General features: G+C 55.1%; 1 protein-coding gene across 1 annotated transcript; it reads left to right on the top strand.

Moving 5' to 3' along the window:
* Window positions 1–1,587: 1,587 nt before the first annotated feature.
* TNNT2 (troponin T2, cardiac type) lies at window positions 1,588–20,024 on the top strand. The gene is made up of 16 exons (XM_008985392.5): window positions 1,588–1,645; window positions 6,308–6,361; window positions 7,547–7,557; window positions 7,660–7,674; window positions 9,843–9,872; window positions 11,350–11,415; window positions 11,765–11,800; window positions 12,691–12,724; window positions 13,812–13,872; window positions 14,184–14,300; window positions 14,950–15,027; window positions 15,574–15,684; window positions 16,929–17,038; window positions 17,579–17,669; window positions 19,380–19,420; window positions 19,785–20,024. The coding sequence occupies exons 2-16, from the start codon at window positions 6,321–6,323 to the stop codon at window positions 19,828–19,830; spliced, it is 888 nt and encodes a 295-aa protein (XP_008983640.1). The 5' UTR covers window positions 1,588–1,645; window positions 6,308–6,320; the 3' UTR covers window positions 19,831–20,024.
* Window positions 20,025–24,311: the final 4,287 nt, after the last annotated feature.

Raw genomic sequence — 24,311 nt, 5'->3', positions numbered from 1 at the left:
GGCTGGCCCTGCTCATGGGCTAGGATGAGGCGGAGGAATGAGGGGGCTCCCCTCACTTTCCTGTGGATAGTCCGGCTCCTTCCTCACCATCCCTTGGGAATCTGTCCCTTCATCTGCCTCTCTTTCTACAAAGTCTCCCTGCTTCCCTGTGGGCCTCCTCAGTCTCACAATGCTGGCCAGCAGGTGGTTGGCTTCAGCTTGCCCTGCCATGGGTCTGCTGGCAGCGTGGAGGCCCACGTGGCAGGGGATAAGCCTGGAGCTGGCCATTCAAGGCCAATGGACTCAGAGGCCACAGGGAGCCATGGAAGGGATGGAGTCAGCTGAGTGACGGGACAAGGGTCTGATAGCAGCATGGGTGTGGAGCAAATGGAAGTGCCCTGTGCAGAGGACCTTTTCAAGGACATTAGAGGTGGAGGCAGCATAGTAGCTCCTGAGGTAGAGGGACAGCAAAGACTTTGAGGACTGGGAAGGCAGGACACATGGTTGTGTGAAGGGAGAAGATGGCAGAGAATGGCAGAATTGCTTTCTTTGTCCATGGAGAAACAGAGGAGTGTGGGTCATGAATGGCAAGATCTGGAAGTGCCAGGGGAGTCATGGGGGAGGGGAGGGCCTGGTCCAGAGCCAGGCAGGACCTAGGCTGTGAAGCTTTAGAGAGATGGAGGGAGTGTCAGCTCAGCTGCCCACTGGCTTGCTTTCCTCCTCTCTCTTTTTCATCATCTACCGAACCCGCAATGGGCCAGCCCTGGACATACATGTGCACGTGCATGGTCAGACGCAGGCAAGCGCGCATACCCCTGGCCCTGACCTCTGCGTCTGCAGTCTAGTATGGTTGGCAGATCATGGTCCTGCACTGGTTGATTTAAAGCCTTTGGGGGATGACCTTTGGCAGTCCTCACCATCATGCTCACACAATGAGCCGGCTATTCAAGGTTCTTGACTGGAAGTTCTACCTTGTGTCTGACCTCCTGTAGCAGTTTAAGCCCATTGCCTGTGAGGAGGGTGTGCCACGTGGCTTTGGGGGTCACGGAGAAGACCCACCTTGCAGATGTCCTCACTGAGGCTGGTAGAGCCGGCAACCTGCCCAAGGCTGCTCCGCCCATTAGGAGCCAGTAGCCCAGAAGACGTCTTTACCCCCAGCATCCGTTCAAGTGGAGCAGCACACAGCTCTTGTCCTCTGCCTTCCAAGACCCTGGTGCTGAGACTTATGGAGTGTCTTGGAGGTTACCTCTGTCCCCAGCCTTGCTCCCGGCCGGCCCTCCCTGGTGTGGGTTGTCGGCTTCTGCTTTATCAGGATTCTCAGGAGGACAGCTGGTTTATGTTGCATGCCTGCTCTCTGCGTATCTGCTCTGGTTTTAAATAGCTTATCTGAGCAGCTGGAGGACCACATGGGCTTATATGGCGTGGGGTACATGTTCCTGTAGCCTTGTCCCTGGCACCTGCCAAAATAGCAGCCAACACCCCCCCACCCCCACTGCCATCCCCCTGCCCCACCCGTCCCCCGTCGCGCATTCCTCCCTCCGCAGGGCTGGCTCACCGGGCCCCAGCCCACATGCTTGCTTAAAGCCCTCTCCATCCCCTGCCTCACCCAGTCCCTGCTGAGGCTGAGCAGACACCTCCAGGATCTGTCGGCAGCTGCTGTGCTGAGGTAAGGCTTGGGCATGGCTCTGGGGAAGGGGCGAGCAGAGAAAGGATGGGGTGATGTGAGGGTCTTGTGCCCTGGCATTCTTACCCAGAGTCCGCCTTTGTCCGCAGACATCCATGGCCCCTCCTGGTGGAGGCCACACTTCAGAGGAGGGCTTGCCAGGACTGGGCTCAAGATTAGTGCAGTAGAGCAGAGGGAGAGAGAGAATCTCATGGTAGCCGTTGGAGACCAGTGTCAGAGGGCCTGCCGCTGAAGATGTAGCGTTGTGGACTCCTGGATGAGTTACTTTCCCTCCCCATTCCTCAGTTTTCTCATCTGTAGAGTGGGCTAAGTATTTGCTAGGCTTCTGCTTGCTCTAAATACAATGGGGCTCTAACCAAAAGGGACTCCCCCAGATTGCTTGTTCCAGGCCGAGGGGCACCTATACCTTCCAGGCAGGTTCTTCTGAGCCCCAGAGAGCAGAGTGAGACTGCAGCCCTGTCAGTCAGGTGAGTCCCCTGGTCATATTCTCAAGGCCAGGGACTCAGAAGCTGTCCCACTAGGAAAGACGGTGTGTAGGGCCCGCTGCAGCGCCTCTCCAGGCTGACGCAGGAATTCCACTGGATGTGCCTGACTCAGTGCCACTTGCTCCCAGACAGGACCTGGAACTGAGCTGCACTTGGGGGGCAGATGGGCAAAGGCCCTGCTGGGAGAACCTTTACTGGGGCATGAGCCCAGCTGGTTAGCATTAAAGGGTTTAACTTGGGTCCCTAAGTGTAACCCTTGTCTCATTGCACCCCAACACCGCCTCTTGGGACAGGCCTTGCTCTATGCCCAGGAGTGGTAGAGACAGACTCCCTTGGTTTTTAGTTTCTTCCGGGCAGGCTGGGGACTATCTGGGGAGGGGGTTGCCGGGCATGTAAGGAATTTCAGAGCACATTCCTGGCCTGCCGTAGCCGGGAAGCGACCTGCCCTCCCAAATTCCTCCTCTGACCCGTGTCTTACAGGGCAAATACTCTGTCTCTCTGCAAAAGGGCAATCTGAGAGGATCAGGTTGCCTGCTGCCCCTACTTTCTGCCCCCGCTTCCACTCCCCCTGCCCTCTCCCCATCCTCTTACCTTCACTTTCCTGGTGGCCTAACAACTGTTGGCTTAGGAAAATCCCAGCTGAATGCTGGGGACAGGGATTGAGGGGCGGGGCCCGTGTTCCTCAGAAACTCAGAGACTCTTTCTACAAGACCAGAACTGAAGCCTCATCTGTTTTACAGTTGGGTAACTGAAGTCAGAGACGCTAAGTGACTGAAATAAGTCCATACAGCAAAATCTAAGTTTTAAACCCAGATCGTTTTGACCAGAAGGTCGGTGTGCTTTATGCCTTCTATTGTCTTTGCTTTACTCCCCGAGAAAGGTGACTCTTGGCTGTGAACGTGTTAGGCTGGAAAGCTGCCTGTGGAAGTGGGTGGGGCTTGGGTGCGAGGACACAGGTGTCTCAGGACATTCTGTTCCCTTGCCCTGCCAGGTTCTTGACCCTCTCCCATTCTGCAGCCCCCAGTCTCCGCCACCTCTTCCCCCTGCATCAGGTCCTGGACCCTCTCCCATTCTGCAGCCCCCAGTCTCCGCCACCTCTTTCCCCTGCATCAGGTCCTGGACCCTCTCCCATTCTGCAGCCCCCAGTCTCAGCCACCTCTTTCCCCTGCATCAGGTCCTGCCTTTGAGCCACTGGCTTGGTGGTGTCCTCTGGGCTGGCTGCAAGCCCTCCTCCATCCTCCATGTCTGCGTGCTATTTTTGGGAGCTGAATGGTGCTCCCAGGAACAGGGAGAGGAGTCAAGCTACTCTGTCCTCCTCTGAGCCCCAGCACCATGCCCAGTGGCTCTGAACTGGAGGAAGGCCAGGGGAGGAGAGGAGAGAAAGCTGGGAGCTATGAGGTTCCTCCGAGAATTTTCTCCCTCCCACTGAGGGACAGGCTCCTCCTGGGGCTCAGGTAGCAGCACCTCAAGTTCTCAAGTCACCAGTTCTGGCAGCTCCCCTGGGGCTTTGGGCAACACTTGTCACCCACACCCATCCTGGGGTTAGGAAGGCTATTCTTTGGCCACACCCATCCTAAGACTCATTTGGAGACTCTCTGGGGTTTGAGTCTTTTTTTCAGCAGAATGAGGCTTGATTCCCCATTATAACACCTCGAACATTTGATTTCTCTTCTTTTCCCCCACCCACCCCACCCTGGATGTTGGGGCAAAACAGTGGCTCAGAGCTACTGTCCAGAGCTCCTTGTAAACAGGGCTCCTCCCTCACTGTCGTCATCCTGCTCCAGCAGAGGGAACAGTGGAGGGACCGCTCCGGTGCTGCCCTGCTTGTCCCTAACCTAGCAGGACTGGACATAATGGGAGCAGGGTCTGAAGACAGTTAGTCCAGGGCTGCAGTGGGTGCTGAGTCTGGAGAAGTCTCTACCCAGAGGGGCAGCTGGGGAGTGGCAGCTCCCTTGGAACCACTCAGCCTCAAAGGGGCTGCCTTGCGGCAGACATCATCCCACCTAACCAGAGCCCTGGCTCTTGCTGGATGTCCACAGATGAGTGCCTGGGGTTGTTCTCAGCCACTATGGGGAGATGTGCAGGGAGAGATGGTGAGGGAGTGAGCAGGACTCTCTGTGTGCCTCTGTCCTCATCCTGCCCCTTGGGTCTGAAACTGGTGCTGCAGCATTGGCAGATGTGAGTGGGGCAGGGGGCGGGCAGCAGAGGAGGAGCATTGGAGGGTGGTCCTGAGCATCACTGTGATTCTTCTCCCCCCTCACTTTGGCCTCATTCTCACATTGCACTGTCCATTCTCTCCCTTGAAAGCCGACATCAGGGAGGTCGTGGGGCTGGCTTATTGCACCGCAACAGGGTTGCTGTTCACGTTTCCAACAATGTGACTGGGTCCCTGGAGCAGGGCACTGTCATGGCCCAGGAGGGCTGGGTCACAGCACTTATTAGCTGAATGCCTACACTGCACACCAGCTCTGTTCCTCACACCTGCCCAAGAAGAACAGCAATTTCACAGCAACGGGAGCTGAGATGTAGGGAGGCTAAGCGACCTTGCCAAGGTCGCAGGCAAACGCATGCTAGAGCCAGCATTCAAAGCGAGATTAGTCTCACACTCAAGTGCTTGCTCTCTGCCCCCTCCCTGTGATTACACGCGCACTGCAACACCTGACATTGCCTAATGCCTTCCCCTTTTGTTAATGTCAACTGGAGCCTCACAAAGACCCTGAGTAGCCAGGATGTGGACACTTTATCTCCATGAGACAGAGGAAGGACTGAGGTCTGGAGATGTTAAAAAGACTTGCCTAAACACCCTTAGCAAGCTAATGGAAGAGGATCTGAATCCAGATTATCTGTTCCCGGTGCAGTGAGAAGATGATCTCAGGATGAGTTCCCCGGGGAACATTTTTTTAATCGGAATTTTCATTGAGATAATTAAAGACTAATACACAGTTGTCTTTAACAGCGAGTGTTTACACACTTTACCTAGTTTCTCTCAAGGGCAACGTTTGCAAAACTAGTACAATATTAAAACTGAGATTGGACATCAATACAACTGATCTATGATTTTATTCAGATTTGCCCACAATTGCACTGCACTGTGTGTGTGTGCGCACCTGTGTGTGTGTGTGAAACTCTATACAACTTTAACCTATGTGGGTTCATGTGTCCGTCGCCACAGTGGACATGCTGAAAAGATCCCCAACCACAAGGATCCCTCCTGTGCCCTTTCTTTCTTTTTATTTTTTGAGACAGGGTCTCACTCTTCTGACCAAGCTGGAGTGCAGTGGACCATGGCTCACTGCAGCCTTAACCTTCTGGGCTCAAGAGATTCTCCCACCTCCACCTCCTGAGTTGCTGGGACTATACTCATGCGCCACCACGCCCAGCTAATTTTTGTTTTTGTGGTAGAGCCGGGATTTTGCCGCATTGCCCAGGCTATTTCAAACTCCTGGGCTCAAGGGATCCTCTTGCCTCAGTCCCTTCAAGTGCTGAGATGACAGGTGTGAGCCACCACACCCGGTCCACGTGTGTTTTCACGGCCACATTCGTGCCCCTCCCAGCTGCCTCAGAACCCTTGGCAACCACGAATCTGTTCTCCGTGTTGCCATTCCAAGAATGTTATACTAATGGAATTCTACAGTATGTGACTTTCTGAGTTGGCTTTTTCTCCTCAATCAGTGGAATTCCCTGGAGATGAATTCCCTGGGGGTGCATGCCAGTTGTTGTATGCATACACAGTTTATTCCTTGTTATCGCTGAGTTGTATTCCACGGTACAGATGCTACAGTTGGTTTGACCACTCTCCCAGGTCAGAGCTAAACAGATCCTGTGGAGTGGGGGTGGGCAGTGTGGAAGGAAAGGTTGAGAAACTGCAGACATTGTCTTGAGTGTTACAAATGGGAAACAGCATCCCAGGCAGTATTGCCTGTTCAGGGGCAAGGAATGAAGTGGACATCAGCAGGTGGCCTTGCTGCCATGTGGGTGTCACTATCTCCACTTGGCAGGGAGGAAATAGGCTTTTTTTGCTGCAGGTCACACAGCTAATAAGAGGTGGAAATAGATTCACCCTCGGCCTCTCTGATCTCTGTATGACAGGGGACAGAGGTCTTCTGAGGAAGACAGGCTTCCCTTTGCACCCGCACTGACTGTGTTCTCTTTCTGGAAGGAGAGCAGAGACCATGTCTGACACGGAAGAGGTGGTGGAAGAGTACGAGGAGGAGTGAGTATCTGGAGCATCCTGGCTGAGTGGGGTCCCCCTCCCACCACCCTCACACCTGGTCCGGGAGCCGCCCAGCTGCCCTGGGATTCTGGATGGAAGTAGCTGTGTGCATTTTGGGTACCCAGGGGAGAGATATAGCCATTTCCTTTCCGTCTGAGTAGCCAGGATATGGAGACTATCTCCGTGATAAAGGTTGTAGATCCCAGGCAGAGCATAGGCTGGGGGACTTTGGGAAACACAGAGGTTCAGCTCTGGGGTCATCAGGGTCCTTGGCCTGTCCTGACTGGGGGACAGGCCATGAACAGAGAAGCTGAGATGTTGGGTCTCCGGAAACTGACTGAGAAAGGTTCAATGACTCTCCGGAGGTTACAGAGCTGATTGTGCCCCCAAAACCCAGGTCAGAACCCTGTGTTATCACTTTGTCTCGGATCCCTGCTCTCCCCTGGCAGTGACCTGCCCACAGTCCTAACCCAGAGGGAAACCAGGGTGTGGAACACTGCCAATCCAATAACTACAGAGAATGGTGGTCACCAGGGAGGAGTCAGAGGTCTAGGCACAGCTCCTGACCTCACAGAACTTACTCTGCCATTGAGATGTTAAGCCATAAACTGGGGGAAGAAATTAGCCAGTGGGGCCCGGTGTGGAGGGTGGGCTGTTGGTAGTGCAGGGTCTCTAAGGAGAGGGAGATCAGGGGCTGAATAGTCAGGGGGCTGTGGAGAAGGCAGGTCCTACCTGTGTAGAATTTGGAGAGAGGAGATATTTGGGAGAGGGCAGGACTTCCTAGAAAGGGGTACAGCCTGGACAAGGATGGAAACAGTAAGTGAGCAGAATGCTGGTGAGGCCAAGCCGGCTGGGGTGGAGACTTGCCGAGGATGGTAGGAGGCAGCCCTGTATGGGAAGGGCAGGCTGGGCTAGTGGGTGTCATTGCAGGGTGGGCAGGATAGCATGGACCCCACTAGGCAACAAGGGAAAAAGAGTGGGGATTATCTTAAGGGAAAGGCCAGCATGTGCAAGCCTGTGTGTGCATGTGTGTGTGTGCACGCATGTGTGCATATGTGTGCAGGTCTGTGTGTGCATGTGTGTATGCATGCGTGTGTGCATATGTGTGCAGGCCCGTGTGTGTGTGTGTGTGTGTGTGTGTGTGTGCGTGCGCGAGCTACTGACAGTGTTTCCTGTTGCTCTCAGGGAGCAGGAAGGTAAGCGTAAACGTGTGTACTCATTCGGATCACAGACGCCTAGTTAGAAACTGATCCACCTCTTCTCTCTTCTCTTGCTGCCTGGACTTCTCTTCTGAGCAGAAGCAGCTGTTGAAGGTACGTACCTTAGGCAGGTGGAGAGCCAGAAAGGGGCAGGCTCAGGAATGTGGAAATCCTGGGAGCCCTGGGAAAGCAGCTGGTCTGTCCCTGCTCCTCACTCTCAGCTGAGCAAGATCCTCCAACAGCAGGGCCCCCTGAGATGGAAATCAGTGCTACCTGGGTTGCTCAGGTATTGAGGCAAACGATTGAAACCTGGCTCTTCTGTTTGCTATTTGCTTCAAACACAATGACCACTTTTCCTAATTAGTTTTGCTTCTTTTCCCTTTTATCCTGGGAAAATTTAAATGCATATAAAGGTAGCAATAATAATTATAATAGTGCCCCCTACCCAGTGTACCCATTATCATCTTCAACAATCATCAACCTAGGGTCGATCTTCTTTCCTCTATACTCTGTTTTCCCCCCAGTTACTTTGGAGCAGACATCCAAAACCATTCCCAGGCACCACGTCATTTCATGCTTCAAGGTTTCGCTTCACTGTATCTCTAAGAGATACGCACTACTTAAAACCATAACCAAATGCCATGATCGTGCCCACAAACGTTCCATTTAGTGATTTCTCAAATGCGATTGTGAGTGTGAAATTGCTCAGTGATCTGAGGCGCCTTATCTCGGCATGAAGCTTTGTCATTATTCTGACCTTGCAGAGGCCCCTCTTGCTGCTCCTATTCTGATCAGTTAGCCCATTGCCCTCCTCAGCCTTAGGTCCCACACCTCCCTGAAAGAACGCCCTCACCTTCCCTTCTTCCCGAGAGCTTGGCCCATGGAAATGATCCAGAGGCTTCGCTCCAGACCTCCCCCTATCCCCCAGGCAGGCGGGCCCTGCCTTTTAGTGGCTCAGGTATCACTTCAGCATGTGGCGTGTAGACATTAGGAGAAGGATCTCTACTGAAGGTCTGGGGAGGGAGCCCAGTGGCCCTTCCCTTGCTCCCCGTGGTTCGGAGGGAAAACGGGGACCCGCCTGCACATTTAGGGCTGTTCCAGGGGTGTCTGGCCAAAGAGGACACAGAAGAGAAATTCACGGGAGAAACTGAAAAAGGCCACAGGAGTCTTTTTTGGTTTTCAAGGAATACCAGCTACTTCAGAAGCTGTCAGAAATATTTTTTTGAATCAAAAATCTAGCTGGCTCCAAATTCCGCTGCGTTCCCTGAACAGACTCTTTGTATGATAGCCCTCCCTTTGTTTTGGAGGATTTTCCACTTCCTTATAACAGGTTTGGGGTGGTGGAGTTTGAGACGTAGGTCTCTGGATTTGGGACCTATCTGCCGGCCACACACAGTAGAATCTGGATGTGTTTACAGTCATTCTCCACTGAGCTGGGGTCTGAGCCATGTAGCACCTGCCTTGCTTGGCATGAATAGATGAGACCCACCTCCCACACAGCTGAGGAGCTGGCTGCAAATGATCAGGAGAGAGCAACGTCCAGATGGGTGTCCACTAAGCCTGCAGGATAGACAGTGCCGCGTGTCTTTCTTCCAGAAGAGGAATTGTTCCACTTGCTGGAACTGTTTTTTGGGCAGATATTTATGCACAGAACAACTATTGTAGATACAGTCTCTTTCCTTAGGGTTATAATGCTGGGCCCTTCTTAGATGGGGCAGTCTCCTCCCAACAGGCTGGGCAAATCTCTCCTGGGGCCAGGCTCTCCAGCGAGGCTTTCTAAAGCATGGAAACGGGATATGGTTTGCAGAATATCCAAGAGCTTCATTCAGAGCAGGAACATGGGCAGGTTCCTTGAAGGCAGGAAATTTGATGGAAGTGAATTGTGCCCCACTCTCTGCTCTTTGGGGGCCTCTGTCTTAGTAAGAGGGAAGCCGAGGCTCTGTCGTCTAGACGCAGTGCAGTTACCACAGAGTGCATGCTCCTCTTGTGCTGGGCACCCGCTGGGCACTCTAGGCATGCTGAGTCCATTCAGTCCTCACAACCGCTGAGAAGTGAGTAGAACGATTTCCATTTTACTGATGAGGCGCCTGAGGAAGTAACTGAGAAGAGAGTGGTCCCTGTTGCTGGAAAGCGGTGGCTTGGGATTTGGAATGCTGGCCTAACTCCAAAGCCCACACTCGTAAAACCATTGCGCTTGGGGGCTGCTCCTGCCCTGGGCTCTCTGCTCCCACACTAACCTGTCTCGCTTTTCCCCTCCGCTGCTGCCACTCCCTGAACCTCAGAAGAGGAGGACTGGAGAGAGGACGAAGACGGTAGTACAGCCTTTTCTTCTGTGGTTCTTTCTGCCGCCTGCTGTCCTGAGTGCAGCCTGCTTGTCCAGGGGCCCTGCTCTGGGGGCGGGGGGGTGTCTGTGAGTGAGGGGCAGGGATGGAGTGGGTCAGTCATTTCCTCCCCAGCCTCCGACCAAGCAGGGTCACAGTTCTGAGCTGCTCATCCTGTCTGACCTTCATGGCCACTGGCTCCTCTCCCTGGTTTCTGATTCTTCCCCTGGGCTGGGCGGTGGGAGGGACCCAGGCTGGCTGGTTTCCCAAGCTGCCCCAAATGTGGCAATAGAGAGGGCCCAGCATCTGGAAGCCAGCAGCGCCACCCTGCCCCCACACATGTCCCAGTGTTCTGTGCTGGGCCCACAGGACCAGGGCAAGGGAGTAAGACTAGGGCTTAGTTTTAGAAAATGCGTTCTGACAGCGATACCTCAAGATGCAGTAGGGGGGCCGGGGAGGCAGTGGGCTCCCCATCCTGCAATGTGGCATGGCCACTGGGTGAGGTGGGGTGTGTTGTACACATAATGACATGTCAGATGAGGTGGCAGAGGTGTGAGCAAGATGGCCTAAAGGTGGACCCCACAATGGTCCTGCTCTTCCTCGCTAGCCCCCGGCTCTCACAACTTCTAAAAGGATCCTTTTGGGGTAAGCCTCCTGCAGGGATCAAAGAAAAGGCTTCTTCAGGCTTCAGAGAGGACTCAGACATGGGAAGGGACGACAGAGAGCATGAAGGCCGATCCTTCTCCCACAGTGGTGTCTTCCTCCTGCCTGAGGCTTTTTCTTTTCCCTCTGCCAAGAGGACCCCACTTCCCAGTGCATCAACCATTCAACCATTGATCGCTCAGTCAACAAATGTTGATCTGGGCATCACAGATCACTTCCTGCAGGCAGAGCCCAGGCCAGAGCCCAGGCCAGGTAGCATCCTGTCTGCCTTATCTGTCTGTCTAGTCCAGGTGCCTGATTGGGATGGGGGCCACATCCTACCAATCAAATGGGTGAAAATAGAAAAATCATGCCCACTTTTGGATACTGTGAAGATCCAGATATTGGGTGTGCCATCCAGCCACACAGTCATACTCTTTTGGTTTCTTTGAGATGTGGATGGAAGGTGTCCAGAGTCACTAGATTCAGGAGAGAAGCTTCCGGAGAACTTAGCTTAAGCAGGGCATGTCCTGTGGTGCCAGACACAGGGTGGAACCTCTGGGCTGGAAAGTTGGGGAATGGGGTGGAGTCCCATCATCAGGGAGGTCACTGGGACAAGTGGGCTAAACTGGGTCGGGGGAGGCAGCCAACAGTCAAAACCAAGAATGGCAACCTCTCTGGCATTCACGTTAGTTGCCCCCGACTTCATCTGGACCTAGACGTCTTAACCCCATTCCCACTCCTCACGGCCCATTCTCTGCTCTGGGTTCTGTCTGATGGCAGGAGTGGGGCCTACTTGTTCACTGTCTCTGCTTCACTTCTCCAGAGCAGGAGGAGGGTGCTGAGGGTGGGGCTGAAGCAGATGCTGAGACTGAGGAGACCAAGGCAGAGGGTAAGTCTCTGGATGAGGGTGCAGGAGCCTCAGGGGTGGTGAGAGCCCCCCGGAGCCATTCTTGAGGCAATAAGAACCCCCCCAGAAGAGGCTCGCCCATGTGCACCTGTTCCTCCTATTGGCCGTGATTCAACGGTTGATTGCCCAATCAACAAATGTTGATCCAGCGCTTCTCTTGAGTCAGGCAGTCTTGGGTCCAGGGGAACATGTGTGTGAGAGGCAGCACTGTGACCCCCAAAACCAACAGGGTGCATCTTGGCTAGGACTTATTTGTGGGGGAGGCACTTGGTGAGGGGGGAGACTTGAGCTCAGAACAAGGACCTTGACTGATTTCTCATGTTTCATTTAGAAGCTGGAGAAGAAGAGGAAGTGAAGGAGGCTGAAGGTAAGGATAATAGGAGAGAGGCAGAGGGTGGCAGAGGAAACCCTCACAGCAGCTTTGGAGGAGAGTGCCCACAGTGCCCCTTCCAGGGAAGTGGGTGGGCACTGAGAGGGTTTGGGAGAGGAGAGGACAGAACTTGGTGGCATCTGCAAAGTTTTCCATGTTGAGTTTTAAACTTTGCCCCTTCTCATCCCAGAGAAGCTGTAATGGTGGGACCCAGTGGGAAGGGAGGCCACCGTCCAGCTCCCTGGTCTGGATAGAGCAATGGGACCCAGAAGTCATACCCACACATGAAGCTCCCAGAGCTTATGTGAAATCACTTGTAGGATGCGGTATCTGTAGACTGAGATCCCAAGGCACAGGTGGTCATGGTGGCTCATTGCTGCAGTCATCATCATGCTGCAGCCTTCACCAGGATTCTAGGCGGTCCCAGTCACTTCTCTAGAGGGAAGGGGACTACCAGCTGGGGCTTGAAATCATGTCAGCTTCTGCACTATGGCAACCAGAAGGTAACAAAGGAGGCAAAGACCTGGGAGGGGATTCTAGGGCCAGGACCCCTGGGGACGTTTCCAAAGGACTCCTCCTCACCGTGAAACCCAACAGTAGCAAAATTGCTTTGCCCTGAACTGGTGAGTGAGAGAAGGCTTTATGTGAAGTTCTGCACTGCATGAGTGTGTGCCCTGCAGAACTCCATGGAGAGGGAGGGTGGCATTTGCAACCCTGCTGCCTTCATTCTCCTGGACGCCCCTGGAACCAGGGCTCCCCAGTGCTGGAGGGGGCTCACTGTGCAGATGGAGACATGGAAACCAGCAGGGGTGTAGCTCATCGAGGGTACAGTTGGGACCACATCTGGGGCTGCCTGACCCATGGCTGTGTGCTTCTGTCTCCTCCAGATGGCCCGACGGAGGAGTCCAAACCCAAGCCCAGGTGAGTGGGATGCACCTGGGTAGAGCTGGGAGCAGAGGCTTGGGGAGAGAGGATGATGATGGAACAGGGGTGCAGTGTGGTGCAGTGGGCATGGCAGCGGGGTTGGTGGGTACAGACCACCACATACAGTTGTACAAGTTGTGTACTGCACAAGGGTCTCTTCCTAAGGGAATGAGTGAGGGCTGAATTCCACCCAACACTCACCACCAATCATGCACCCTGGCAGGGCAGGGCTATGTTCTTCTAGAGGAAGGGCCCAGAACACCCTCCTCCACAGCTGAGGTGGGACCTGGGGATAAAGGGAAGCAAACCGTGGGGAGCCACACAATGAAACTGTGCCAGCCTAGGCATGGCAGCTTCAGAGAGCTGAGAGGGCAGGGCAGGGCGGCTTGGTGCCACACACACGAAGCCCACCTAGGGGTGGTATGTGCTGGGGGGCTGGGGAATAGAGAGCATTTCCCTTTTGATAATGCCAACCCCACCAGCAGGTGGCACCTCTGCCCTCTCACAGGCTCTTCCCATTTCAATGGGGGCTTCTGAAACCAGCCCAAGACATTCCAGATCCGTTCATTTGCCCAATGCCTTTCCCTTTCCTGCCCTCTTGTGCACTGCAGTATCTCATTTCAGCTCCACATACCTGAGGGCGGGGAGCGGGGGGGACACCAAACTGCAAGAGTCCCGGCTTCACTGCGAGTTTCTGTGGGGTCCACCACGGGGATGTGGTCTGATAAGCATGCCATCTTCTCACAGCTTCTTTGATTCCAAGTTGTGTGGCTTTGAGAAAGTCACTCTGCCTCCCCGAGCTCCAGTTCTCCTAAATGAGGTTAATGGTACCTGCTTCATGGGCATATCGTGAGCATGAAATGAAATTGCACATGTGAAAGAGCTTTGTGCATTCCTGGGTGCTGAGCAAGGCCGAGGACGCCATTGTTGACGTCAGTGTTAATATCACTGCTGTGGCTGGTCGGGGCAGTGCCGGAAGATTTTCTAGGAAGGAGCAGGGCCCTGCCTGTCCTGGACATCTTCAGTCCCTAGGTCCAGAATGGGGCTGATGCTCACTCTCACTGATGATTCCTCTCTCCAACAGGTCATTCATGCCCAACTTGGTGCCTCCTAAGATCCCTGATGGAGAGAGAGTGGATTTTGATGTGAGTGGTGGCTGTGGGTTGAGTGGGTCTGGGCTGGGGATAGTCCCATGGGCCCCCGATGACAGGGATTTCGTGTCCGTGGGCTGGGGTAGCACGCAGGTGGGATGGGGTGCAGCGTTAGCCAGGCTGAGTGACGCCGAGTGCCTGACCATGAGCATGGTCCTGGGTTCAGGCCATAGTTGCCCCTTCCCCGGCCATGTGCCAGGCCCTGCCCAAGGTCTTTTGCATTGTGTTGGGGGGTGTCTCGCCCACCCACTATCCCCTGGACTCTTTGGAGTGGCAGCCTCTGAGTCGCAGTTGTCCACCCACAGGACATCCACCGGAAGCGCATGGAGAAGGACCTGAACGAGCTGCAGGCACTGATCGAGGCTCACTTTGAGAACAGGAAGAAGGAGGAGGAGGAACTTGTTTCTCTCAAAGACAGGATTGTAGGTGTCCAGTCTGCCCACCTATCATTCCCTGATGGCCCAATCTGTCCTCCATTCCTTTTGTGAGGCCCTACCTCCTCTAGACAGCCTTCCCTGGTGCCTCAAACCCCGCTAGGTGTGAGATCTCCTTCAGGGGCCCTCCAGCACTCTGACCTGCTCCTGCAGCCCTGACTGGTTTCTTGGGTCCCTGCCTTTTCTCCTCACCAGACTGGATGCTTCTTGACCACAAGAGCTGAGTCTGATCTGTTTCAGGCCTCCCCAAGGCCTAACTCAGGCCCTAACTTGCCTTCCCACAGACGTGCTGCTCTGGCTGGAGCAATGACTTGGCCATCTATCCAAGCATATTGCACAGAGCAGCTGCCAGGGCAGGGTGGGATGGAGGTGGGGCAGAGCCCAGGAAGAACCCCCCGATGTTTCCCAATTGTGGAGGGCGGTCTCGCCATGAGGAATGTTGGAGGTGGGTCACTGCCTGGTGTGCACGTCTGCAGAGTTGGTTGAAAGTAGAATCCATTGGAGGCCGGGCACCACTGCTTCAAGACTCTGGGAGGAACCCCCCAGGAATTCCCTTGCCACCCCATGAAGTTTCCTGTTCCTGCCACATCACCTTCTCCCCATGTACACCTGCACGGGCTTTGCCTCTTCTCCTTAGGAGAGACGTCGGGCCGAGCGGGCCGAGCAGCAGCGCATCCGGAATGAGCGTGAGAAGGAGCGGCAGAACCGCCTGGCTGTGAGTGACGCCCAGCCTGGGCCCACAGAGCCCCCCACCATGCTCCCAGCTCCTGCTGGGCTCCCAGGCCCCTCTCTATTCATCAACATGAATTCAATCAAGAGACAACATCAACCTAGGAAGTGCTGGGCATTGTCTTGGCTCCGATAATACATCAGCAAACAAGAGCGGAATGGCTGGTCCTTATGAACATGTGGTTTGATAAGACTCTCCAGTCCTCACCCCTTCCCCAGTGCAGACTGAAGGCCCTGTAGCTCTCTTCCTGTGCAGCTGCTTAAGGCATTTCCAGAGCAACAGATCTTCCTGGGGCACTCCCAGCTTGAGGGGATGATGAGACCTCGCATTAGGGCATCAGGACCTATCCATTCGTGCCATCATTTCTCACTCAGTGGACTCCTGTGCTGTGCTGGGAGCTACCCCCTCAGAAAACTCCTTACCCAGCAGGGAGAAGGCTGAACTCACCCATAAAGACCAAGAGCTTCAGCCCAGAATTACGGTTTCCCATCCTTTCCCTAATTTGCTTTCTTCCTCCTCCCTGTAAATCAGGAAGAGAGGGCTCGGCGAGAGGAGGAGGAGAACAGGAGGAAGGCTGAGGACGAGGCCCGGAAGAAGAAGGCTTTGTCCAACATGATGCATTTCGGAGGTTACATCCAGAAGGTAGGTGGGGAGCAGCAGGGGTCCCCAGGAGGACCTGGTATAGCCCTGAAGAATGAGCTGTCCACTGCAGCAGGTAGACTTTAGATCAGAACCCAGGAAGAGATTCCCAGCTGCTGCAGGTGGGAGACTAATGTCTCCTCATGCCTAGGCCCTGAGCTGGTTTTCAGCCTGAGTGTGGCTTGCACTAGGAGGGGCCTGCTAGGGTAGGGGCTACAGGCAGAGCCTGGAGCACCAATGGTGCACCACATATCTGGCCCCAGCAGTGCTCAGGAGCCCCCAGGGAGGATGGGTGCAGCTGGAAAAGCCTTGTGCTAAGAGTCAGAGCTCTGGCTGGAGAACCCACTCTGCCACATACAGTTGCGTGACCTTTTGCACCTCTGAGCCTCGGTTTCCTCACCCGGCACTCATTGCCTCGATGGTTTGAGAAGCTCAAATGAGCTACCATGGAAAGTATCTACGTGCCACACAGAGGTTGTTTGTTCTTGGAAACTCACTCTCAGTCCCTAATTTTGTGGGCCATTCTTCCTACATCCTCTGTTCCTAAGGGAGCAGGGCTATGTGAACTTGATTTTCTCTAGGTAGTGATGGAATCAAAACATTTCCTTAGATTTCCAGCTTAGTCCCCAGCTCAGAACTAGGCCACCCCTGCCTCTGCCCCCATGGTGACCACACCAGCCAAGACTTTGGCATCATCACCCCACAGAGGCTGCTGTGAACCCCAGACCCAGGTCCTAGTAAGCCCGGCTGCCTACAGCGAGTGTCTGAATCTTCTCTTCCGTATCTCTCTTCCCTTTGTCTTCCGCCTTCTCTCTGTGTCTCTGTTGCGGTCTCGGTCTTTTTCTCTGGGCCTCTCTCTCATGGTTTCCCGGTTTAGCAGGCCCAGGTGGGTACCAAAACCTCAAACGTTCTTCCTCCCCGTAGTTGTCCGGAACTCCCTGGGAGGGGAAGGTGCCTTGCTGGAGGGGAGGAGTGTAGAGATTGGGCTGGCTGGGGAGGGGGGAGGCTGGTGAGAGGTGGAAGAGGTTAGTTAAGTAAAGGAGGAAGAGGCTGACGTGATCCTCCTTGCTCCTGCCTCAGTTTCCCCAGAGAATGCATGTAGTTGGTAGTGCGTGGTATGGCAGGAAAAAGAGCGTAAGAACCTGGCCCTCCTGCAGGCTTGCTCCACACCCCAGAGGATTCGGGGAGGGTTAGGGGACAGGGAGGGGGCAGTCTAGCCAGTTTTCTCTGCTTCCCACCCCCTTTAGACAGAGCGGAAAAGTGGGAAAAGGCAGACTGAGCGGGAAAAGAAGAAGAAGATTCTGGCTGAGAGGAGGAAGGTGCTGGCTATCGACCACCTGAATGAAGATCAGCTGAGGTGGGGGCTGGGAGGAGTGGTCCTGGGGCACAGCCCGCATCTGGTGGGTGTGTTGGGGTGGGGGTGGGGGGGGAGTTGGGCTGAGGGCACTTCTTGCTGTGAGCCACCAGAGGGCGCAACTGCCTCACATATTTTCCCATGGCAAGTTTGGAGGGACCAGCGCTGGGCCCCCCAGCAGGTCGGGCCGGCTCCTTTCTGGGCTTTGCTGATGGGCAAAGAGAAGTGAGCAGGTACCCCATCTCTCTGAGCTTCATCTTCCCCACCTGCACAGGGGTGTCAGGACGGGGGTTGAACTAGATGCTGTCCTGTGCCAGAAGGGCTTCTCCTGCTGCCCGCGTGTTCTCAGAACTTTACCCTGGCAGCCCCTGGTGTCTGTTCCTGAGCTGCTGCTGGTCCCCAGGCTGGGCCAGGCCCAGGGGGTGGGCTGGGGTACCCTCGGCAAGCCTGGAGGCGGGAATGGGGGCTGGGACCCTTGGGGCTGGGCCAGGACCAGGACAGCGTCCCATGAGGGCTGTTCTTTACCAGCCCTTGCCCCTGCAGGGAGAAGGCCAAGGAGCTGTGGCAGAGCATTTATAACTTGGAGGCAGAGAAGTTCGACCTGCAGGAGAAGTTCAAGCAGCAGAAATACGAGGTGGGGCGCCATGCTGTTCCCCCCACAGCCCCTCTGTCACATGCTCCTGGTTCACTGGGCCGAGCAATACTGCTGCAGGTCACTGGGTCCCTGTCCCTGTTCCCCGCCAACCCCCTTCAGCTCCTGCATCTGCCCCTGCTGTCTGGCCTTCAGCAGGGTTCCGTGTCCACCGTGTTGGCGACTGCTTGCTGGAAGTGTCTGAGAGCTTGCTGGGGCTGAGCAGAGACACTTTCCTGGGGTTCCAACCCTGGGAGTCTCCAACATGTCAAGGCAGCAGCTCAGAGCAGTGAGCTGGATACAAGAACCGGGATGCACCAAGCTAGGAGCCCCAGTGGAGGGGGAGGGCTGCCACCGGGGAGGCACTTCTCCCCACGGACACCCAAGGCCCTGGTGCAGGCAGTCAGGCTGAGCCTCAAGTGCACAGCCTTTCAGGGTCCTGTGTGCACTAACTAGGGTCCTAGGTGAACAAACACCAGGCAAGGAAATGGCTTAGAGGACACTGATGCTGCACACCTGAGCTCAGAGAGGCGCCAGCCCTTCCCTGCCACCACCGCCTCCAAACCCCGCCCTGCCCGGGGCCTCTTTGCTAACTAAGGGAAGAATTCAGCTTCCCCTGGAGGGTCTCCTCTGCTGCTCCTGCCAAACCACTCCTCCCTGGGCAAGGAGCCCCTCCCTGGGTAGACTCAGGCACCAGTGGCTGGAGGGTGCTCCTACCTCCCAAAACGGAGAGAGGCTGTATTGCCTGGCCACAGTGGCATGGACTTCAGAGCCATAGTGCCTGGGCTGAGTTTCTACCTGTGCCCCTCACTGGCTGTGTGACCTTGGCTGAGTTAGTCCACGGTTGCTTGCCTCCATTTCCACAGGTAACACTACAGCCTACTTCGGAGGGTGATGGTGAGGGTGACAGAGATAATAATACTCATTATTATCATTATTATAGTGTTCTGACCACTGTTCTGAGAATTTCCCATGTATTAACTTATTATGTCCTCGCAGCAGCCCTAGGGGTTCATATCTGGGAAAGCGCTCAGGACAGAGCCTGGCACCCACTAAATGCTCAGCAAGTGTTCAGCCACTGTTATGGTCTCTCCAGGCCTGTGCTTTCCACTCCTCCCTCTCTCCCTCCCTCCCTCCCTCCCTTCTTCCCTGCTTCCTTCCTCCCTTCCCCCTCCCCCTCCCTTTCCCCCCTCCTCCCTTCCTTTTTCACTCTTTCTCTCTTTCTTTCTTTTTCCCACTTAACTCTGGACTGGCCAGCAGGACACATTTGCCAAAGTTTGGGGCGGCGCCCTGCAGGGGTGGTGCATGGGGATGCTACCCTTCACAGGGCACAGCTTCTAGGATGGTATACAGCTGGGCAAGGGTGCCCCAGAGGGGTCTTGGACTGGCTGCTAGGAGGGCTCCATGACACGGCCTCCAGCTCTGTGCCCAGCTCTCAGAGGCCTTCCTTATGGGACCCTCATCCTGAACCTACTGTGGCCCTGGGACCCCATAGCAGAAGGCCCATGAGGCATCTGGAAGCTTCTCCTTGTTCTGCCTGTGGCTCCCGGGACTCCTTGACCCTTAACTATCCTAAATCCTCCTACCCTCCTACCCTTTGGTGCTCCTCCTCCTCCTGCACCTCTGCGCTCAGCCCTCCCCATCCCCAGGCCACCTTGGGCCGGAGCCTGTCAGCTCCAGTGTTGCTCCTCATCCTTCCCACTTTCCTTGCAGATCAATGTTCTTCGAAACAGGATCAATGATAACCAGAAAGTGTAAGTATTGAGGTCATCCGCGCCTAGCCCACCCCTGCCTCTTCCTTCCCCACCTTCCAGCCACCATCCCACTCCTCCTTGGAGGGTCCCAGGCTCCTAGGGATTCCTCCTCTGCTTCGCCCATAGGTTTCCTTCTCAGGCTCCTCTGGGCCTTGTTTCCCTCCCTGTGGCCTCTGCTTGCTGATGGGGGTGGGATGTGGGGTGGAGAAGCCTCCTTCCGGCCTCAGGCTGCTATCCTATTCTGCCCCTGAAGGCAGCTCCCAGCTGCTCCTCTCACCTTCGGCAGCTCCATCATACCCCAGCCCCATGGTGACCTGCAATCCTGCCTGTGTCCCCATGTCACTCAGTCCTGCTTCTTCTGCAGCTCCAAGACCCGCGGGAAGGCCAAAGTCACCGGGCGCTGGAAGTAGAGCCCAGCTTCCTTCATTAAAGATCTGCTCCTCGCTCGTACCTGTCCCTGGCCTGCACGCCCCAGCTCCTGGGCCCTCCTGGGACTCCAGGCAGCTCCTGTTTGGAAATGGGGAGCTGGCTCAGCTGCGAGCTAGCACTCCTGCCTGCCCCCACACCCACTCCATGCCAGTAATTAAAAGCCACCACACACTGACTGGCATTTCTGTCACTTCCCCTTCAGAGTGAGAGAAACTGAGGCATGACCTTGGTCTCACAGGCCCCGGTGTCTTCCAAGCCTAGAGGAGCTTTCCCCTGTCTGGTCTCCCTGCTTGCCTCCAGCGAGGGAGAGGGTGGGGGGCCCAGGGCTGCAGCCTGGCAGGTAGGAACAGTGGAAAGGGCTTCTGATCATAGCTCCTGGGAGTGACCAAAACAGCACATGGGAAAAGTGCTGTCAAGGGGGACAGAGCGTTCCCTGCATGAGTCACTCACTGGAGTACAATGCAGGCTCTTTGGATGGTTCCTGTTCTCTTCCTCCTCCTAGACAGGGCCCTGGGAACCAAGCGTCTGAGGGTCGGGGAGCCCTTGAGGAAGGAAGGGTCATTTGTATTGAGCAGCCTGAGTTGCTGAAAAGTGTGAGTTAGTCTGGGCGCCTCAGTTTCCCCTCCCATGATCTGCACATCCTTAAGGGCTTAAACCACAGGGTCCTGAACTGAAGACGACAGCTTGGTGGTGGGAATTTCAGTTGGCAGAAAGACAAGGAAATGAGGGTACCATCCTCCTCTCTGGAGGAAAGCCTGGGAGGACACATTCTCTTGACCCCCATCCCTTTGTCAGGCATGGAATTTCTCCAAATTCCTGATTCCTTCTCTTGGCTCCCCACTTACCACCATCAGCAAGTGCCTGATGAGCTGTCAGGAAAGGCTTCCTGTGGTCTCCCAGGCAGAGCAAATCCACTTGTCCTTGCTAGAGCATGTGCGGCCACAGCTCTGCCATCCAATGCCACAATCTGTTAGACACGTCTCTTCCTGCAGGCGTGGCTCTCATGCTCCCAGGAGACAATGCAGACCTGTTATCTTGTGCTGTGTGCCAAGCACTGGGGTAGTAGTGATACAGAGATGCAGAGGAAATGGTCCTTGGGCCACAGGAAGGGGCTTAGCCTGGAGTCTCTGTCTCATTTCTCATTCATTCATTCATTCATTTATTCAGTAAATGCCTCCTGAGCACCAACTATATGCTGGCCATGGGATGCTGTGATTTAAGCCAGCACTTCCCTCATGGAGCTCACAGAGCTCACATCCAGCAGCAGGGAGACAGCAAGAGGAGGTCCCAGCCCTGGGTGACAGGGGAGGGTTGGGGGGTGCAATGCTGGGGAGGTGCATAGCCATGCACCACACCTGGCCCTGGCAGCTGGGAGGGCTTTCTGGAAGAAAGAGTGTCTAGGCTTAATGTCAGAGGGTGAGGAGGGGGAAGTCAAGGGAAAGAGGTTGGGGGTGGGACTGGAAACAGCACATATAAAGTGTGAGAAGCCAGAGCCAGCATGGTGTGTTTGAGGAGCCACGGTTATTAGCAGAATCTAAGTATATTCTGGCGGGAACAAGAAGGCTCCACTGGTTGGGTGCGGTGGCTCACGCCTGTAATTCCAGCACTTTGGGAGCCTAAGGTGGGCGGATCATGAGGTCAGGAGTTCAAGATCACCCTGATCAACATGGTGAAACCCTGTCTTTACTAAAAATACAAAAATTAGTTGGGCATGATGACAGGCGCCTGTAATCCCAGCTATTGAGGAGGCTGAGGCAACAAAATCGCTTGAACCTGGGAGGTGCAGGTTGCAGTGAGCTGAGATTGCACCAATGCCCTCTAGCCTGGGCAACAGAGCAAGGCTCCATCTCACAGAAAAAGAAGGCTCCACTATAAGTGCCCCCAAAATGGATGGGGAGGCAGGAGGCAGGCCTCAGGTGCAAGGAAATCTCTCACCCATGGGCTCTGGGAGACCCACTGGCAGCTCCTGGCACGCCCCAACCCTACTTTCCCAGTTTGCTGGATAGGACAGCTGGGGCAGTGCCCTAGCCCCTCTCCCCATGAGGGGGCACTGCACGACACCCCCACCTGCCACCTTGGCTTCAACTCCTATGCCTAGTGTCTCCTTGGAGCAACAAAAGGTCATGATGGGTCCTGTGTCTGGGAACCTGTCTCCTGCTGCTTCTCTCCCAGCAGGGTCCTTGTGATCATTTCTCTAGTACAGTGGCCCCAGCCTTTTTGGCACCAAGGACCAGTTTCTTGGAAGACAATTTTTCCCCGGACAGGGGTGGGATGGGGAGAAAGAGTGGGGGTGGGGTAGGTGGGGATGGTTTCAGGATAAAACTGTTTCACCCCTCAGATTGTCAGGCAGTAGATTCTCATAAGGAGCATGCACCCTAGATCCTGCGCATGCACAGTGCACAATAGGGCTCTCACTCCTATGAGAATCTAATGCTGCTGCTCATCTGACAGGTGGCGGAGCTCAGGCGATGCTTGCCCACCCACGGCTCACATCCTGCTGTGCAACCTGGTTCCTAACAGGTCACAGACTGGTTCAGTCCCATCTGTAGAGCAAAGGTTGGGGACCCCTGCTCTAGTAGATTTGGTCTCTCTTTTAAAAATTGTGCCCAAGCCAGGTGAGGTGGCTCACACCTATAATCCCAGCACTTTCGGAAGCTGAGGTGGGCAGATCACGAGGTCAGGAGACCATCCTGGCCAACATGGTAAAACCCCATCTCTACTAAAAAAAATAAAAGAAAAAATGGCTAGGCATGGTGGCCCGTGCCTATAGTCGCAGCTACTCAGGAGGATGAGGCAGGGTAATTACTTGAACCTGGGAGATGGAGGTTGCAGCGAGCCGAGATCATGCCACTGCACTCCAGCCTGGCAACAGAGTGAGACTCCATCTCAAAAAAGAAAAAACAATTGTGCCCAGAGGAGGGCATAGGAGATGCTTGCCCTCTGATTCTGAACAACCCCTAAGACCAGGTCCCACTTAATCTCTTTTCTCCTGAGATGACCTGGTGTTCAGGAAAGAACTTCAGAGTGCCCCAGACACTGCCCCCATGGGAGACCCACCCAGTTGAGGTCCCCATCCCATCATCTTAAGAGGAACATCATAGGTTAACCCAAGTGCTGCCTCTAGGCAGGAGACCTGCAGACACCTGGTCTGCATGGAATCTGAGGCACTGGTCCATTAGTGGAGCCTGGGAAGGTGACCCTGTTTTATCCCAGGACAGAGGAGACAGCAAGTGAGTGCCCGGGTGCAGGGGCACACCTGGTCCATCAGCCCAGGGCAGGGAGTCCTGCCAACTTCAAAAGGCAAGGGTGGGGCTTCAGGCCAGGCAGTCCTGTGCTCTCCCCATGATATTCCTAGGGAACAGAGGACCATGGACACGTGCACAGAACACACTGAGATAGCTTCATAGATAGGGCCTCCGAGCGCCCTCCACAGTTCACCTGCCACTTCCATCACTTGTGCATGCGATGGTCCTGAACCAAACATGGTAGGTGCAAGCAGCGGCCAAGAGCCAGCCGGGGCCTCCTGACCAGAGGAGCTGGATGCAGTGGGGTGAGCTGAGGCCTACCCAGACACCCTGATGCCCACTATCCCCACTGTCCTCACAGTCCCCTGCAGGGATGTCGCTCTACGCCTCTCAGGTCCCATCTCACTCTACTTTTGATCCATGACCCATTGCCTCATGGGCCTCTCAGCCCTAGTGAGAGGTTTGGGGGAGCAGCTGGCCTCAGGGATAGGCCCCAGGGCCAGGCTGTCCAGTGGGCTCCTGATGGGTATGGAGCAGGCTGGGGGTGCAGGGGAGACCAGGCCGGACCCTGTGTTTCCACAGCGTAGCCATCAACACTCATTCACTTCTCTGGGCTTGGCTTTGCCTCTGAAAGTCCAGTCTGCCCTGTCATCCCTACCAAGAAGAAGACTAAGTGTGAATTTGGGGAAAATGTTGCTGATCTGGGTCAGCTCATCTCCCCTGCATGCATGCCCTTCATGTGTTTCTCGTTCTATCCTCCATGCAGGCACTGGGACAGCTACTTTACATGTGTTCTCTACAGCCAACCATCCATAGTCCCCAGATCACCCCACATGTTGCAAATGAGGAAACTGAGGTACAGACAGTTTAGGCGATATGCTGAGGGCCATTCAGTTAGTAAGTAGCAAAGCTGGGATTTGAACCCAGGTCTACCTGATGCCACAGCCAGGATTCTTCCCATCATTTGGATCTTGTAGAGTGAGGAGCACTCCAAATCTCCCCAGACTTGGACCAGAATCAGAGCCTCCCGTGAGCTGGCTGGAGGTGAGGGCACAGGCCTTGACTCTCTCTGCTCCCCTCCAGCTGCCCACCTGAAACCTGGCAGGAGGAGATGTGCTCTGTACAGCACACGGGGGCGGCCTCTGGAAGGACAGTCAAGGCGGTGTTGAGTGGGGCTTGACCCAGCATGCAAGAGAACAGTAAGGCAGCCTCCTCCA

Source organism: Callithrix jacchus, chromosome 19, assembly GCF_049354715.1.
Source record: "Callithrix jacchus isolate 240 chromosome 19, calJac240_pri, whole genome shotgun sequence".
NCBI classification, from domain to species: domain Eukaryota; kingdom Metazoa; phylum Chordata; class Mammalia; order Primates; family Cebidae; genus Callithrix; species Callithrix jacchus.
The sequence above is the reverse complement of the archived record's forward strand: the minus strand, read 5'-3'. Positions and strand labels throughout refer to the sequence as shown.

Excerpts from the sequence above, each read along its gene's own strand:
- TNNT2 (XM_008985392.5), top strand. The coding sequence starts at position 6,321 with ATGTCTGACACGGAAGAGGTGGTGGAAGAGTACGAGGAGGA. Across the intron at positions 13,873-14,183 it reads GAGAGAGAGTGGATTTTGAT|GACATCCACCGGAAGCGCAT; the intron begins GTGAGTGGTGGC and ends GTCCACCCACAG. Across the intron at positions 19,421-19,784 it reads ATCAATGATAACCAGAAAGT|CTCCAAGACCCGCGGGAAGG; the intron begins GTAAGTATTGAG and ends CTTCTTCTGCAG.